Source organism: Trypanosoma cruzi, genomic scaffold (genome assembly GCF_000209065.1).
Source record: "Trypanosoma cruzi strain CL Brener 1047053516995 genomic scaffold, whole genome shotgun sequence".
In the NCBI taxonomy this organism is placed as follows: domain Eukaryota; phylum Euglenozoa; class Kinetoplastea; order Trypanosomatida; family Trypanosomatidae; genus Trypanosoma; species Trypanosoma cruzi.
This window is the reverse complement of record NW_001849375.1, coordinates 69849-82960: the sequence shown is the minus strand read 5'-3', so window position 1 is coordinate 82960 and position 13112 is coordinate 69849. Positions and strand designations below refer to the sequence as shown.

Below are 13112 nucleotides of genomic sequence, written 5' to 3'. Positions count from 1 at the left end.
GCAATAGATGTTCGTTTTCGTTGCTGTGGCACCTGGCTCCTCACCGTTGATTGCGGTGGAAATGAAAATATGTGAGTGGACTCCCACGCACCAGAACGCACCTTCGCTCCTATTTATTGGTGCATGGAAGGGCATGTGTGTTTGGTGGTGTCTCGACCATATATTTTGTGGGTGTACATTCCCCTGCAGGCTGAGGGCGGGGCGACGCTCCGTCGCGGTGCACTTCCCTCGCATGTCGCCCACTGTGATTCATCATGCATCACCCTCTCACACATTCCGTGGTGCCACACCGCTGATATTATTCCGGCCGCTGTGATTCCGCGTATTTCACGCATTTCATTGTGCCACAATACATCCGCTCGTGTGGCCGCCGCATCCAAACAGCGGTGCCCAACACCGTGAGCGGCAGTCCACATCCTTGCATGTCCCAACGCAGTGGTGCTTGACTGTCTGCCAGGCGTCAGACAACAGGAGAGTCTTGTGCTGGCAGTACAACGCACGGAGCTGCAGTGAATGACTCGGGCAGCGACGCATCTATTTGTCGCAAGGCAGTGAAAAGGAGTCGGGCAAAATAATGCCGGCTGCATTCACGACACCATATCCACAGCCAAAGCATGCGACGTGATGCGTGTTTCACTGGTGCTGTGAAATGCCTGCAGACGACGTCACTAGTGGAGGCATGCCACCCATGATCAGCGGACAGAAAACAATCGGCATGGGAGGCCACAAAGGGCAGCAACGACGCCAGCAGCTCTCTCTCTTTCTTTCTGTTGCCTCCGAGAAGCAATTATTCCACCAGCCACAGCTCACTGTGCCATCGTGACACTCCATGCACGTCGTGGCCGCGTCAACACATCCTGTTCCCTGCTGCGCCTCGAAAGATGCCTCACTCCGTCCAATAAGTGCATCGGTGTGCGCCATGCCCGGGCTGTGCGTGAGGACCGCAACGATGTGAGGGTCACCGAGTCGCAGCATGTTTGTTGTGACGTTGTTGCATGGCACCTGCACACACACACACGCAGCGCCTGCATCCCTCCCTTTTTTGTTCGCCCTCCGCCGGAGTGGCCACACACACGGGCAGCAGCAAATTCATTTCACCCTCGACGATCCAAAATCAACACCGACATCCCTTGCGACGCAAACATCTCAGTTGCCAGCACGGGCTTCCTGCCGCTCTGCCATCGACGCTGAAACACGGCACAGTGCATGCACTTATTTTCCTCGTGCTCCGTTAGCCGTTTGCTTCACACATTCTTCGATGGGCTGACGCCCACAAAAGCACGCCACAAAAGGCCACTGTGATCGCACATGCTCTTGCGATGAGCGTCGGTGTTTGCATGGATCCGCTGCTCACACGTGCTGGCAGGCAGCCTGCAGCCGGTGCCCGCGTGCCAGTCCATCGGCTCCAGCATGGGAAAGAGAAAACGGCCTATTCCCGATGCACTTATTCCCGCCAGCAGCACCAACACGCTGGTCGTCAGCCGTCATTCCTCAGCACATCCAGGAATGCTGAAAAGTGACGTGGAACTGTGAGCCAGCAATGCCAAAATCTCCGCACACATGTCGGCACCACCAGGGAGGACACACAAATCACAAACAACACCCTCCACATGTCATCCGAACATCATTCCGACACACCGCGACACGCCAAACAGAAGTATTCGTCACTCCAACGCACCTCCCCACACAATCACATAGTCCATGCACCACGCACGGCAGCAGCCCACACGCGGTCAAACAAATGTTCTTCGGATCAGTGTTATCGACGTGCTGCGGTGGGAAGCAAACAAAAGAGACGAGCGGCCAAGCTCCAAAAGAGTGCCACGACTGGCCGCAAGTCAGCGGAACGCAGCCACTCAAATGAATTCAGTCCTCATGCCCTCAACCTCCCACCTTCCCCCACAAAAGCTGCAAAAGATTGAAAACAAAAATAACGTCCAATAAATTCTTTGTGCAAAACCAAAAGAAGCCACGGCGCCTTATGCTTTCCTCACGGTACGTTGATGACGCCTGGGTGCAGATGGGCACACATCGGTTCTCACAAAGGACGCCGCACACCCGCGACGCATCCTGCGCTCTGAGACACGCGTCCCTCACTATCACCAGAGACGCCCACGCACCGTCGGTACGCAACAAATCGTCAAGGAATGAAGGATTCGTCAGGCTGACAGCAAGACACCCGCCGACAGATCACATCGCAGACATCATCAACAACAGCACCAGCAGCGCAGCAGGCCAAAGAGTAATACGGAACAACGGACGCATGGCGTATGTTAAAGAAAAAAAAAACCTGGTGGCGTCACAAGGATAAAAGAGACTGACACTCTCTCAAAATGAAAGAAGCAGTATAATAATACAAAAAAACAATTTAGATTTCTGCAGTCAAAGCAAACTGCCAATCAAAAAAAGGTAATGGGTGCACTCAGCCACAACACAAGTAAAACAATAAAATACAATAACAATAAAAACCGAAGCGTGGGACGACCAGCGCACACACACTCTCATTACTCCCGTAAAGCAAAACACACACACAGAGGGAGAGAGAGAGAGGTCGCCCACTCAATGCAATAAAAACAAAACAGAAACAGTTACGGTGCTCCGCCCATGCAGCCAGGCAGGACGGCAGCGGTGCGTGTCGTGCAAAAGAGAGCACCAACGGGCCTGCATGGGTGTGCATGCATATATACAATGGGCACATTATTGTGTGTGCTTCGTGGGGTGAGGTGAGGGCGAGAGTCCATGCAAGGGGACACACACACAGAGAGAGAAGGACGAGTGTGTGTGTGGGCGGTGCACGGCTCTCTCTCCCTCACTCTCACGCGGCCACCACCGCAGCAGCAGCAGCACACGCAACAAGAAGAAGAAGCGAAAGAGGGGAGGTGGTGTGGGAGACCGCGGTGCTGCTGTCACTCTCGCTTTCGGCGGGCTTCGCTGTATCATTTGTTTTGGTTGCTGTTCCTGCACTCTGAGAGGCCGCATCCTCTGTGCTGTCTGATGCTTCGTTAGGATTGGGAATAGCTGTGAGCTGTTCGGCATCCCCGCTGGATTTTTGGCTCGAATCAGTGGCGGGCGGATTGTCTTCTGTGACAGCGTCAGGCTTCGGGGTCGTGTCTGTGGCAGAGCTGCTGACGCTGCTGTGTGTATTCTTCGCATCAGTTTTTCTTGTGGTTGCTGGTGGATTTTTATCCTCCTTACTGTCTGTTGGACTATCATCGGCGCCCTCACGTTGATTTCCTCGTTCTGGTTTTGCAACAAAAAGCTGCTCAGGACTGTTGGACGTATCACTGCCACTCTTGGGCGGAGGGGATGGAATTTTACCTTCTTCATTGTCCGTTGGTGTATGTATCGCAAATTTGGATGAGACTGTTCCAGTTTTCTGCTGTGATAAATTCTGGCTTAGGGGCGTCCGCAATTCACTAGCATCCTGAGGTCCTTCGTGTGCTGTTGACGTTAGATGCATTCCTTGTGGTGGCTGTGTCTGTTGCAGTTGTGCTGCATTGTCTTCCCTTGCCGGTATTTGTGGACCCTTTGGTGTTATTTCTGATTGATCGGTCTGAGGTATAATTAGAACTTCATCTTCGGCTACCTCATCACGGTTTTCTTGCCTACGATGTCCGTCTTCGCTCCCACAACCCGACTCTTCATCATCATTGTTAGAATTCAACAATTCCTCAGAGACGTCACCACCACTCACTGCATTTTCCAACGGTTCAATTCTGCCAACCCCAACCCCATGTTCGGCCAAACTTCCAGTGTTGTCCAATGAGCCAACATCACCGGGAGAACTTGGCGCCAGACCCGGTGAAAGTGCAGCAGGCGGACCTTCCAAATCTCCTTCAGCGTAAATCCCGTCGGCACCGCACCACAGCACGTAGAGGGCACACACCAGCAGCACACGGTCAGCCATCACCGCCATCACTCCTGTCACTTGCGTGCAGCCTTCAGCACAAACTAACCCCTCGTCAACGCAGAGCAAAAGCAAGGGAGAGGCAAAACTGCTATCGCACCGTCCCATCCAGCGATGAGAGTCACGCACCACCACAACAATTAGGTGGGCGCGGTTGAACAACAACAATCAAAACAAAACAAAAGAAGAGAAGCGCTCCTCGCCCTCGCACCGTTCCCCACACTCCCACAGTCACTGTTACTGTTATTCCCTCTCCTCAGTCCCTCACAGGCACGCCACGCCCACTTCAACACGTGCCCCTCCCAGCACAGGCCTCGGGATCGTCATGCGCTCCCGCTGCACCGCAAATTCCGCCACCTCTTCCCAGTCAAACAGCTCCGTGTCCTCCACGTCCCTCACAATCGCCGGCATGCCCTGCCGCGGAACACACACAGCGCCAAAATGTCGTGCCGCCTCTCCTCCACAATCATGAGCGCAACGCCCAACGCGTACTGGCGCACGTGCTCCATGCGCTGCAATCACACGCGGATCAGGTTGGCCGTCATGCACTGCATCTCATCAACCTCCTTTGGGTTGGAGCAGACCCTCACATCCTCTCCATCCACGGCCCGGTGCTGCGAGTGGCTGTCAAGAAGTACCATGCGCGTAAAATTCTCCAATGTGCGGGGCGGGGTTGGCAGCCACCCACGCTCAGCTCCCCACACTTCCCCCGCTCCTTCCACTCGCCCACACACAATGCCAAAGACATGGGGATGAGAACCTCACCGCTAAGCGCACGCACGAGGACACACGCAGCAGAAACGCCATCCACGTCGCACCGCAACAAAGAGCCTCGCGCACAACACACACACGGCCGCAAAGAGAGGAACAGGGTGCGTCCAGTTACACAGCTCAACCCTTTAGCTCTCTCCGCCCTGACAAATTAACATCGCGACTCACAGTGAGGCACGGCGCACACCATCCGCCGAATTCCAATTGCAATCAACAGGTCGCCGCCCAGTCACCCTAGTGCCATTGCAATGGGGAACAAAAACAATCCTCGTCGCGAACCATTGGTGCCTCTAGCAGAAAAGAAAAAGTTGTGGGAGCATTTCAACAGCACAGCCAGCAGAGGGACACTCAGAGGGACACGGAGAAGTGTCCAGTTGAAGTAGGCACGGCACATAATAAAACGGGCCGCAGGGACTTACCAAAAGGGAAAAAACAACAACAAAAAGTGAAAGTCTAGAAGAAATCCAAAAAGTAAAAGGAGAAAAAATTAGTGAAAATTGATTCAGCAGGACTTTTATTACATGTGCCATGCGGCACAAAACGACCGTGTGTTTCTGTATACATAATGCCTTCACCAAGAAAAAAAAGCAAATAAAAAAAGATCGTGCTGTTCCACCAGCCCACACAACATCCCTCACACTTCATTGCGGCATCCGGCCTGCTCCTCCAATCCTCCTTTCGTGCAGTCCGTGGGACGCACAACCGAAGGGCTGGCACCGCGTGTGGGCAAAAGAAAAAAACAATAGGAGAAACACGTTACTTACGAGAATGTGCATGAAGTGGCTAAGCAAAATAAAAAAACAGCAAGAAGAAAGAAGAGCACTTCTCAGATATGGTGAGAGGATGGCTCACGGGGCGGCAAAAAAAAAGAAGCAGAGAAACACAGAGCACGACTCATGCCTTCCACGATGTGTAAGAGGTTGTTCCGCATCATTGCCCAGCGGCACAAGCAACGGCGACCATAAGTGGCGGCAGTAGCGGTGTGTGCACCCACGCAGTGATGATTTCTCTGCTGTCCGCACTGCCTTCGTCATGCGTATTGGTGTCTTTGGCCGGTGAGGGTACGGCGGTGCTTCGTGTTGCTATCCTCGTCATTACTGTTGGGTCGATCATCACCATTGTTCGTGCTATGGCAAGCTGTCTGAGATGCGTTGTCAATAAGCGGCGGAAACGACGACTGACACGAGATAGTGGGATTCGGCTCTACATGAACACTCCCGTGGCGCAGCTGGCCACCTCAACGTGGTGCCAGGGTCTAGTACTCTTTGCTAGAGAGGAAGCTAAGCGCCTGCTGCCCATCCACTGCGCGCGGAGAGGCAGGAGGCGCCGCACAAACGGGTCGGAAGGGCACCAGACGGAGCCATTTACATGGCTGCCCGCGGAGCGGTATTTCTCTCCGCTGCTGAATTCCATCGGCGCTTATCAGCGCTATACATACCGTTTGCGTGCCGTATGTGACGCGCAACGACAAAAGCTACTGCTAAGCGGAGACATTGAGCAGAACCCAGGCCCCATAGCAGTACTCCAGATGAACGTTTCTTGCCTCACGCCGTCAAAACTCGCAACATTAATGGCGCAAGGAGCAGACATAATAGCCATCCAGGAGACATGGAAGTCGTCAGAGCAGATCGCCAGCATGCACGCTGGAGATTATGTGCTCTATGCACAGTCTCGCATCGGCAAGGGAGGCGGTGTGGCGGTGCTGGTGCGGAAAACTCTCCGCTCCAAGCGTATACCTCTCACCATTCCCCAGCATGACACCAGCCTTGAAGTGGTGGTGGTCCAGGTTGCTCTGGACCAGAACCGTGATCTTATTGTCGCGAGTGCCTATATGAGACCACCACCGCAAGTAACGCAATCCTTCAGGCGGTTAGTAAACTGCCTTCCAGCCTCGTCGCCGCTCCTGCTGTGTGGGGATTTCAACATGCATCACCCACAGTGGGAGCCATTCTTGGAGACTTCTCCAAGCGAGGTTGCTGCAGAATTTTTAGAACTGTGCACGGATGCGGGACTCACCTTGGTTAACACCCCTGGTGAGATCACGTATGCCCGTGGCACAAGAGAACGATCCTGTATCGATCTGACATGGTCAAAGCATTTGACTGTGTCGGATTGGTCAGCTTCCGTGTCGCCGCTTAGTGATCATTATATGCTGACATTTACGCTGCATCAGGCATTTAAGGATACCATACCTTCGGCACCCTCTTCGGCACCTAAGTTTTTCTACAGTTGGGGGAAGTACAAGTGGGATTTATTCATCAAGGACTTCGACGCACAACTTCCGGCATACGACTATAAAAAGCAGTCCACCGGCATTAAGGCTTTCACGAGAGCGCTTATAAATTCGTATCGACGACATTGCCCCCGCGGCATGCACAAGGACGGTCCCAGGCTTTGGGACGACACTCTCATGGAAGCAGAGCGGATTGCCACGGACAGCAAGGCCCGCTATCTACAGTTACCGACGCCCGACCGTGAGGCAGAAATGCAAAGGACAAGGAGTCAATTCTTCCTCCTACTCCGAGAGCGCTTGCGCAACACGTATCTACGCCGCATCAGCAAGTTAAATCCAGGCGAGCCACTCGCATGGAAATACATTTCCGGACGAAAAAAGGCATCACTTCCATCTCCTACATCAATGTTATTAGGAGATGGTCAACACACTTATAAAACAGCAAGGAGGTCAGCGAATGCTCTCAATCGCATCTTTCTTCCATTTCACCCCTCTCACAAGGCAGTTAGGTTTTCCAAAGGCATCAACAGACAGAGTGCATCTTTGGACATTAATGCTTCTTTTCTTTTTGGGCAGCAGAACAACAGCGAGTCTGCTGCCTCATTTACTTCATTTTCTTCTACTTCTTCTAGCTCCGAGCCGCAGAACAACAACGAGTCTGCCGCTACATTTACTTCAGGTTCTTCACTCTTATCTAGTTCTGAGCCACGGGATAAAAACGAAGCTGCCACCACATCTGGTTTAGTTGCTCATCTTCACTCCCCTCTTGATGCACCTTTTAATCGTACGGAACTGCTTGCTGCGCTACGTAATACGCCGTATGGCAAGGCCCCCGGACCGGATGAAGTCTACAGTGAGGCACTGCGACATATTTCGTCAAAGGGCCTCCGATTCCTTCTTCGTTGCATTAACCACAGTTGGACGACCGGCACGATTCCGGTTGAGTGGAGACGCGCTACCATCGTTCCACTCTTAAAACCCGGTAAGTCGCCGGAACTGCTTGAGTCATATCGACCCATCAGCCTTACCTCCATTGTGAGTAAGTTTGCTGAGAAAATGGTACTGAAGAGATTGCTTTGGGTGTGGACGCCACACCCCCACCAGTATGCATATCGTAGTATGCGTACCACGACGATGCAGCTGGCACACCTGATACACGAAGTGGAGCATAATAGAAATCACTATTTCCAAGTGAGCCTTCCCAAGAAGAGCGGTATTGGCAATCAACTCCACTACAGACCCCATCGGACCCTGCTGGTGCTGGTTGATTTCAGCAAGGCTTTTGACTCCATAGATCATCGAGTCCTCAGTCGCTTGCTGGCTAATATTCCGGGGGTGAATTGTAGAAGGTGGCTTAAAAACTTTCTATGTGGTCGCTACGCGAAGACACGAGTTGGCCACAGACACAGCGATCGGCGTCCCATGCTGCGAGGAGTTCCTCAGTGGTCCGTACTGGGACCGTATTTGTTCTCTCTTTACGTACACCCACTTCTCAACCTGCTGAACAGCTTTGCGGGTGTCACAGCAGACATGTATGCGGACGACCTCTCTATTATCGTCAAGGGGCAGTCCCGGGAAGACGCCATTCCCACTGCCAACATGGTTCTTCAAAAACTGCATGCGTGGAGTCAGGAAAATGGCCTGGCCATCAACCCGTCAAAGTGTGAAGCTGCTTGGTTCACACTTTCCACGCACACGGAGTCAGATTATGATCGTGAAGGAAGGTGGCCCCTGGTAGTGGCTGGATGTCAAATCCCAGTCATGACCATGGGGGCATCGCGAACTACGAAGCTTCTTGGCATGGATCTCGATCCACGACTGACGCTAAATGTGGCGGCCACCAAGCAATGCGCTGCCACTTCGCAACGGATATCGCAGCTACGCTGCATAGCGCACAAGGAGGCGGGACCATCTCCACATGACCTACGCACGTTCGTCATTGGATACGGTGCTTCCAAATTACGCTATGGCAGCGAGCTCATATGGGCAGTAGCGACGGATTCAGCGAAGAATGAGATGCAGAAGACGTACGCAACTCTAGCACGCATTGTCAGCGGAGTTCCGAGCACTGTTGACCCGGAATCCGCACTGCTGGAGGCTAATATGCCGCCGCTCCACGTCCTCTGCCTGCGCGCACGGCTCTCAATATTTGAGAACACACGCGCATGTCAGATGGACTGGATGCGGAGACCCCCGCCTGAGCCACCGCCTCGCGCCGGTTTCCGCATCTCGCCATTATCTCGGGACGAGCTATATGCCTTCGTAGACGCATACACAAAGGACTATGGCATCACCGAGAGCTCACCACGCGAAGAGCGGTTCTTTCGCAGCTCCATTCCTCCCTGGTTTGCGGCCTCCGCTCACCGGGTCACCATCGGTGTGGAACTTCCGATAGACCACTCAATAACTGACGAAGAAGAGCTGATAAGGGAAAAGCGCGGAGTCAGCGAAGAGGCTCTGGCGCTGCACAGCCATCGTTCGTGGATACTTGCGACCGATGGCGGTGTCGACGTTCCCAAGTCAGCAGGGGTTGGAATACTGCTTTCATCCCTCAACTCATCGGAGATAATAGAAAAGGCCAGCATAAACTGCGGTGCACGCCCATGCAGCTACAGGACGGAATCCCGTGCGCTGCATCTAGCCCTAGAGAAGCTGATGATTCCTCGTATCCGCCACAGGCGTAAAACCCTGCTTGTGGTTACGGACAGTCAGTCTCTTCTAGCGGCTCTAAACAAGGGCCCGCTCAGTCAGACAGACTGGACGGAGGATCAGATCTGGCAGCGTCTCTTGACACTGACGCGTGCCGGCTGGTCCGTGCACCTGCAGTTTTGTTGCGGACATTGCGGAGTACATGCTAACGAGCTTGCAGATCAGTATGCGACGCAGACTATGGAAAGTGGACAATACACGGAGCAAGGAATCGCACCTTTATGGCATACGGATCTGCTAACATGTTTTACTACCCAGCTCACCAACAAGTGGCGTAGTACCCTTCGTCAAGACACTCATCGCTACTTGCTTTGCGGCACAAGGCCATCAGATCTCAGCGGTAAGGACCTGATCACTCAGGAAGTTCTACACCGTCAGGAACTGGTTCACCTCGCAAGGGCAAGGTGCGGGGAATCTGAGCTCTGGGGCCGACTATACTGGGCCGTGAGAGACTGCACGAACCAATGCCGATTCTGCAACATCTCACCGGAACAGTCTGCATATATGCGCTCTAACAACGATCCAACCGCACCGGGGACGGACACTGTCCCCCCGTCGGCGAGGGAGGAAGACGTCTCTCCAGTAAGGAGACGGACCCTCACACGCCTTCGGAAGGAGAAATGTCCGCACTGTGATTCTACATTGACGGGATTCTTGGGTCTCGTCAGTCACTGTCGGTCATTTCATCCGGAACATCCTCCACCGCTTCCCGAGCTCAAATGCAATTTCTGTGACATGGTTTTCCCCACACGGAGAAGCACCGCACAGCACAGAACGCGTTGCGCACACAACCCAGACGCCACACGGCATCGAAACAGCAGTGCCATGCGGCGATCTCTGCTGCCGCAGGATCAGCCAGCTTCCACAAGCACGCCAATTGGCCCGCAGGAAGCCTTGCACCATCTGCTTCTAGAATGTCCAGGCACCTTGGCTGTGCGTCAACGGCTGGGCGTTGAACAGGACCTTCGCCTCGGAGAGTTCTCTCAATGGCAGTTGCTTCATAGCAGGAAACTTTTGTCGTTGCTCGACCACCTCTTCGGCACTCAGATGGCATCGTGTGGCTAGAGATGTTGGTAAGAGTAGAAAACAAAAAAGGTATTTTTTTGTTGAGGAGAAAACCGCCGGCTTACGACGACGATGGATCGCGTGGCCACGCGACAAGAACAGAGACGACCCTTACGCGGCGAATGTTCCTCTTTTACACATTTCTCATTATTTGCCGCGTGTGATGGCTGAGGCCGCTTCCTGCTTGAATGTAAAGTCGTCCTTTTTTCATTTCTCTTTACCGCGGGAGACTCGGCATCCCTTTTGATGCCGCGTGGAGGACGACACGCTGGTGGAGCTCACACGGCTCCCGATGGGATACAAGGCCGGCCCATAAATTCTCCAGACTATTATTACTTCAGCAATTGCGAGGACGACGACGGTGGTTCACCGCCTCTGGGCCGCACCTCCATTGGTGCGTGTCGACGTTTGGATCGATAATATACGCATTGCAGGGCCGAAAAGCGACGAGACATTGTGGGAAGCCCAAGTGCTTCGTAATGCGGACAGTTGTCGCGCCACGATGGGGAGGAACGCGAATCGGGCGCCACGCAGTACACCTTCCTGGGGGTGCAGTTTGATCACACTCACCGGGCGGTATCTCTGAGTGACGAGTTTGTCCGCTCTGTATGCGCCACGCCGGCGCTCAATTCTTTAACCATCGCGGAAATGGAGGTTATGGCGTCACGTTTTTTGTACGCGTTTATGTGACTACTACTTTTTCATCAAGGCAGTGCGACGCCGATTATCGGCACTTAACCGGGAGATTGTGCAGGAGACATCCCCGGCGAACCTTCCGCCGTCAGTGGCTGGTTTGGGCGAGAGATTGTGACACATCATCGAGAATAATCGTAAGCGAATCATCAATCCCACGGAAAAGGCATCGGCCACCATCATCACGGATGCATCGCTCCATGGATGGGGAGCCGTTTTTATTCCAGACTCCGGCGACGTTAAAATTGCCGGAGGGAAATGGGAAAAGAGGAAACCTTTTCTTATCATGCAGGCCGAGGCACGCGCGGTACGCTTAGCCCTATCGGTCTTTTCCGCCATCTTGCCATCCACCATGGACGTTTGGGTGGGCAATACTTCGCTGCAAGGGGAGGAAAATACAGCTCAAAATCACACGCGTCGACGTGGGAGCTGCAACGGATATTAATAGGAAAATTTTTTTTTTGGAAAAAAGTTTCCGATGCCGGGGATCGAACCCGGGTCTAGCGGGTGAGAGCCGCTTGTTCTAGCCACTATACCACACCGGACCTATGGTGTGTTTTGGCTCGGGCATGTGAACAAAATTCTTGTTTACTGCTTCTTTTTTTTTTGAAAAGGCGCGTCGCCGTATTTGCGCGGACGCGTTTGTCGACGTTACTTTTATAGTCGGACATGCTTGTGTCAGAAGGCCGCGGAATGGAGGTTGCTTTTTGCGGTTCGGATGGAGACGGGCGGGCGGTGGAAGTCGGCGCGTCGCGGGGCGACGTTTGAAGGATGGTGTCGCGAGCTTGGGCGAGGTGCCGTTCGTTCTTGGGGTTTGGTTGCGGCGGTTATTATGTTGTTGTCAAAATGGGCAGTGATACTTTGATTTTTCTTGCGTGGTTGTTCGTGTTTATTTTGGAAGAGTTATTATTATTATTATTATTATTAGGAGCTTGTGAAAAGAATGATCGCGGGAGAGCTGGCTAGCTTAATTAATGTATGTGTATATCCTGATAAATGAATGCATTCTTTATGATACTTTCTACCGTATGAATCTTTTGGGAAGAACGCGACTTTGTAGGGGCAGGGAACCGATAGAGGCCGGATAATTTTGTTTTTGTTTTTATTTTGCCATCCCACCCACCCCCTTTTGATTCCCACCACGGGGCGGGGTCTTGTGGTTGGAGGACCCCAAAGTCTGCCACTTCTTAAGTAATAATATTTCAAATCCTAACTGAGGACAAAGGACCATGCTAATGGTCCACAGAATTCTATATATTGAATGAGAATAAAACATTGAAGCAATTAACTAACGAACCTTTTTTCCTAACTTGTTTGGTTTCCATAGATAATTTCAGGATCCGGCCAGCTGCCCGGAAGATTATTCTATTAATTATTGTATTTCGCAGAGTGAATTATTTTTAGATTTTCTTGAATTTTTTTCAAGTTACCGAATTGTTTTTAGGGTCCTTTTTCTGTATTCGGTTTTGGATTAATCATTTGGTAAATATATATCAATAAAAAATATATAAATAAATGAAGCAAATAAATAAATAACTAAATAACTAAATAACTAAATAACTAAATAAATAAATAAATAAATAAATAAAATAAATAAATAAATAAATAAACAGTTATGTAAATAAATGAATCAATCAATCAATAAATAAATGAATGAATCAATCAATAAAATAAGTAAATAAATATTGTTATTAATACTAATCTTCGTTTATTGGTTTTTGATATGGATTGTAT

The 13112-nt window shown here is 51.9% G+C and overlaps 1 protein-coding gene, 1 non-coding gene and 1 pseudogene across 2 annotated transcripts, besides 9 other annotated features; all 3 read right to left on the bottom strand.

The window, feature by feature from the left end:
• Positions 1–3519: a sequence feature (areas not merged during assembly with more than two copies in the genome that could not be assigned to a particular haplotype).
• On the bottom strand, positions 2816–3916 carry Tc00.1047053510959.30 (mucin-associated surface protein (MASP), putative; the record flags this gene model as incomplete). Its single annotated transcript, XM_802369.1, has 1 exon — positions 2816–3916. One exon carries the CDS (start codon positions 3914–3916, stop codon positions 2816–2818), a length of 1101 nt encoding a protein of 366 aa, XP_807462.1.
• Positions 3520–4435: a sequence feature (heterozygous, non-Esmeraldo-like haplotype).
• Positions 4162–4548, bottom strand: Tc00.1047053510959.15 (annotated as a pseudogene).
• Positions 4436–11080: a sequence feature (areas not merged during assembly with more than two copies in the genome that could not be assigned to a particular haplotype).
• Positions 5896–10714: a mobile genetic element.
• Positions 10716–11876: a mobile genetic element.
• Positions 11081–13112: a sequence feature (heterozygous, non-Esmeraldo-like haplotype).
• Tc00.1047053510959.8 lies at positions 11852–11923 on the bottom strand. Its single transcript has one exon. It is a non-coding gene; the product is annotated as a tRNA-Glu (tRNA).
• Positions 12282–12305: a microsatellite.
• Positions 12305–12743: a mobile genetic element.
• Positions 12880–13061: a microsatellite.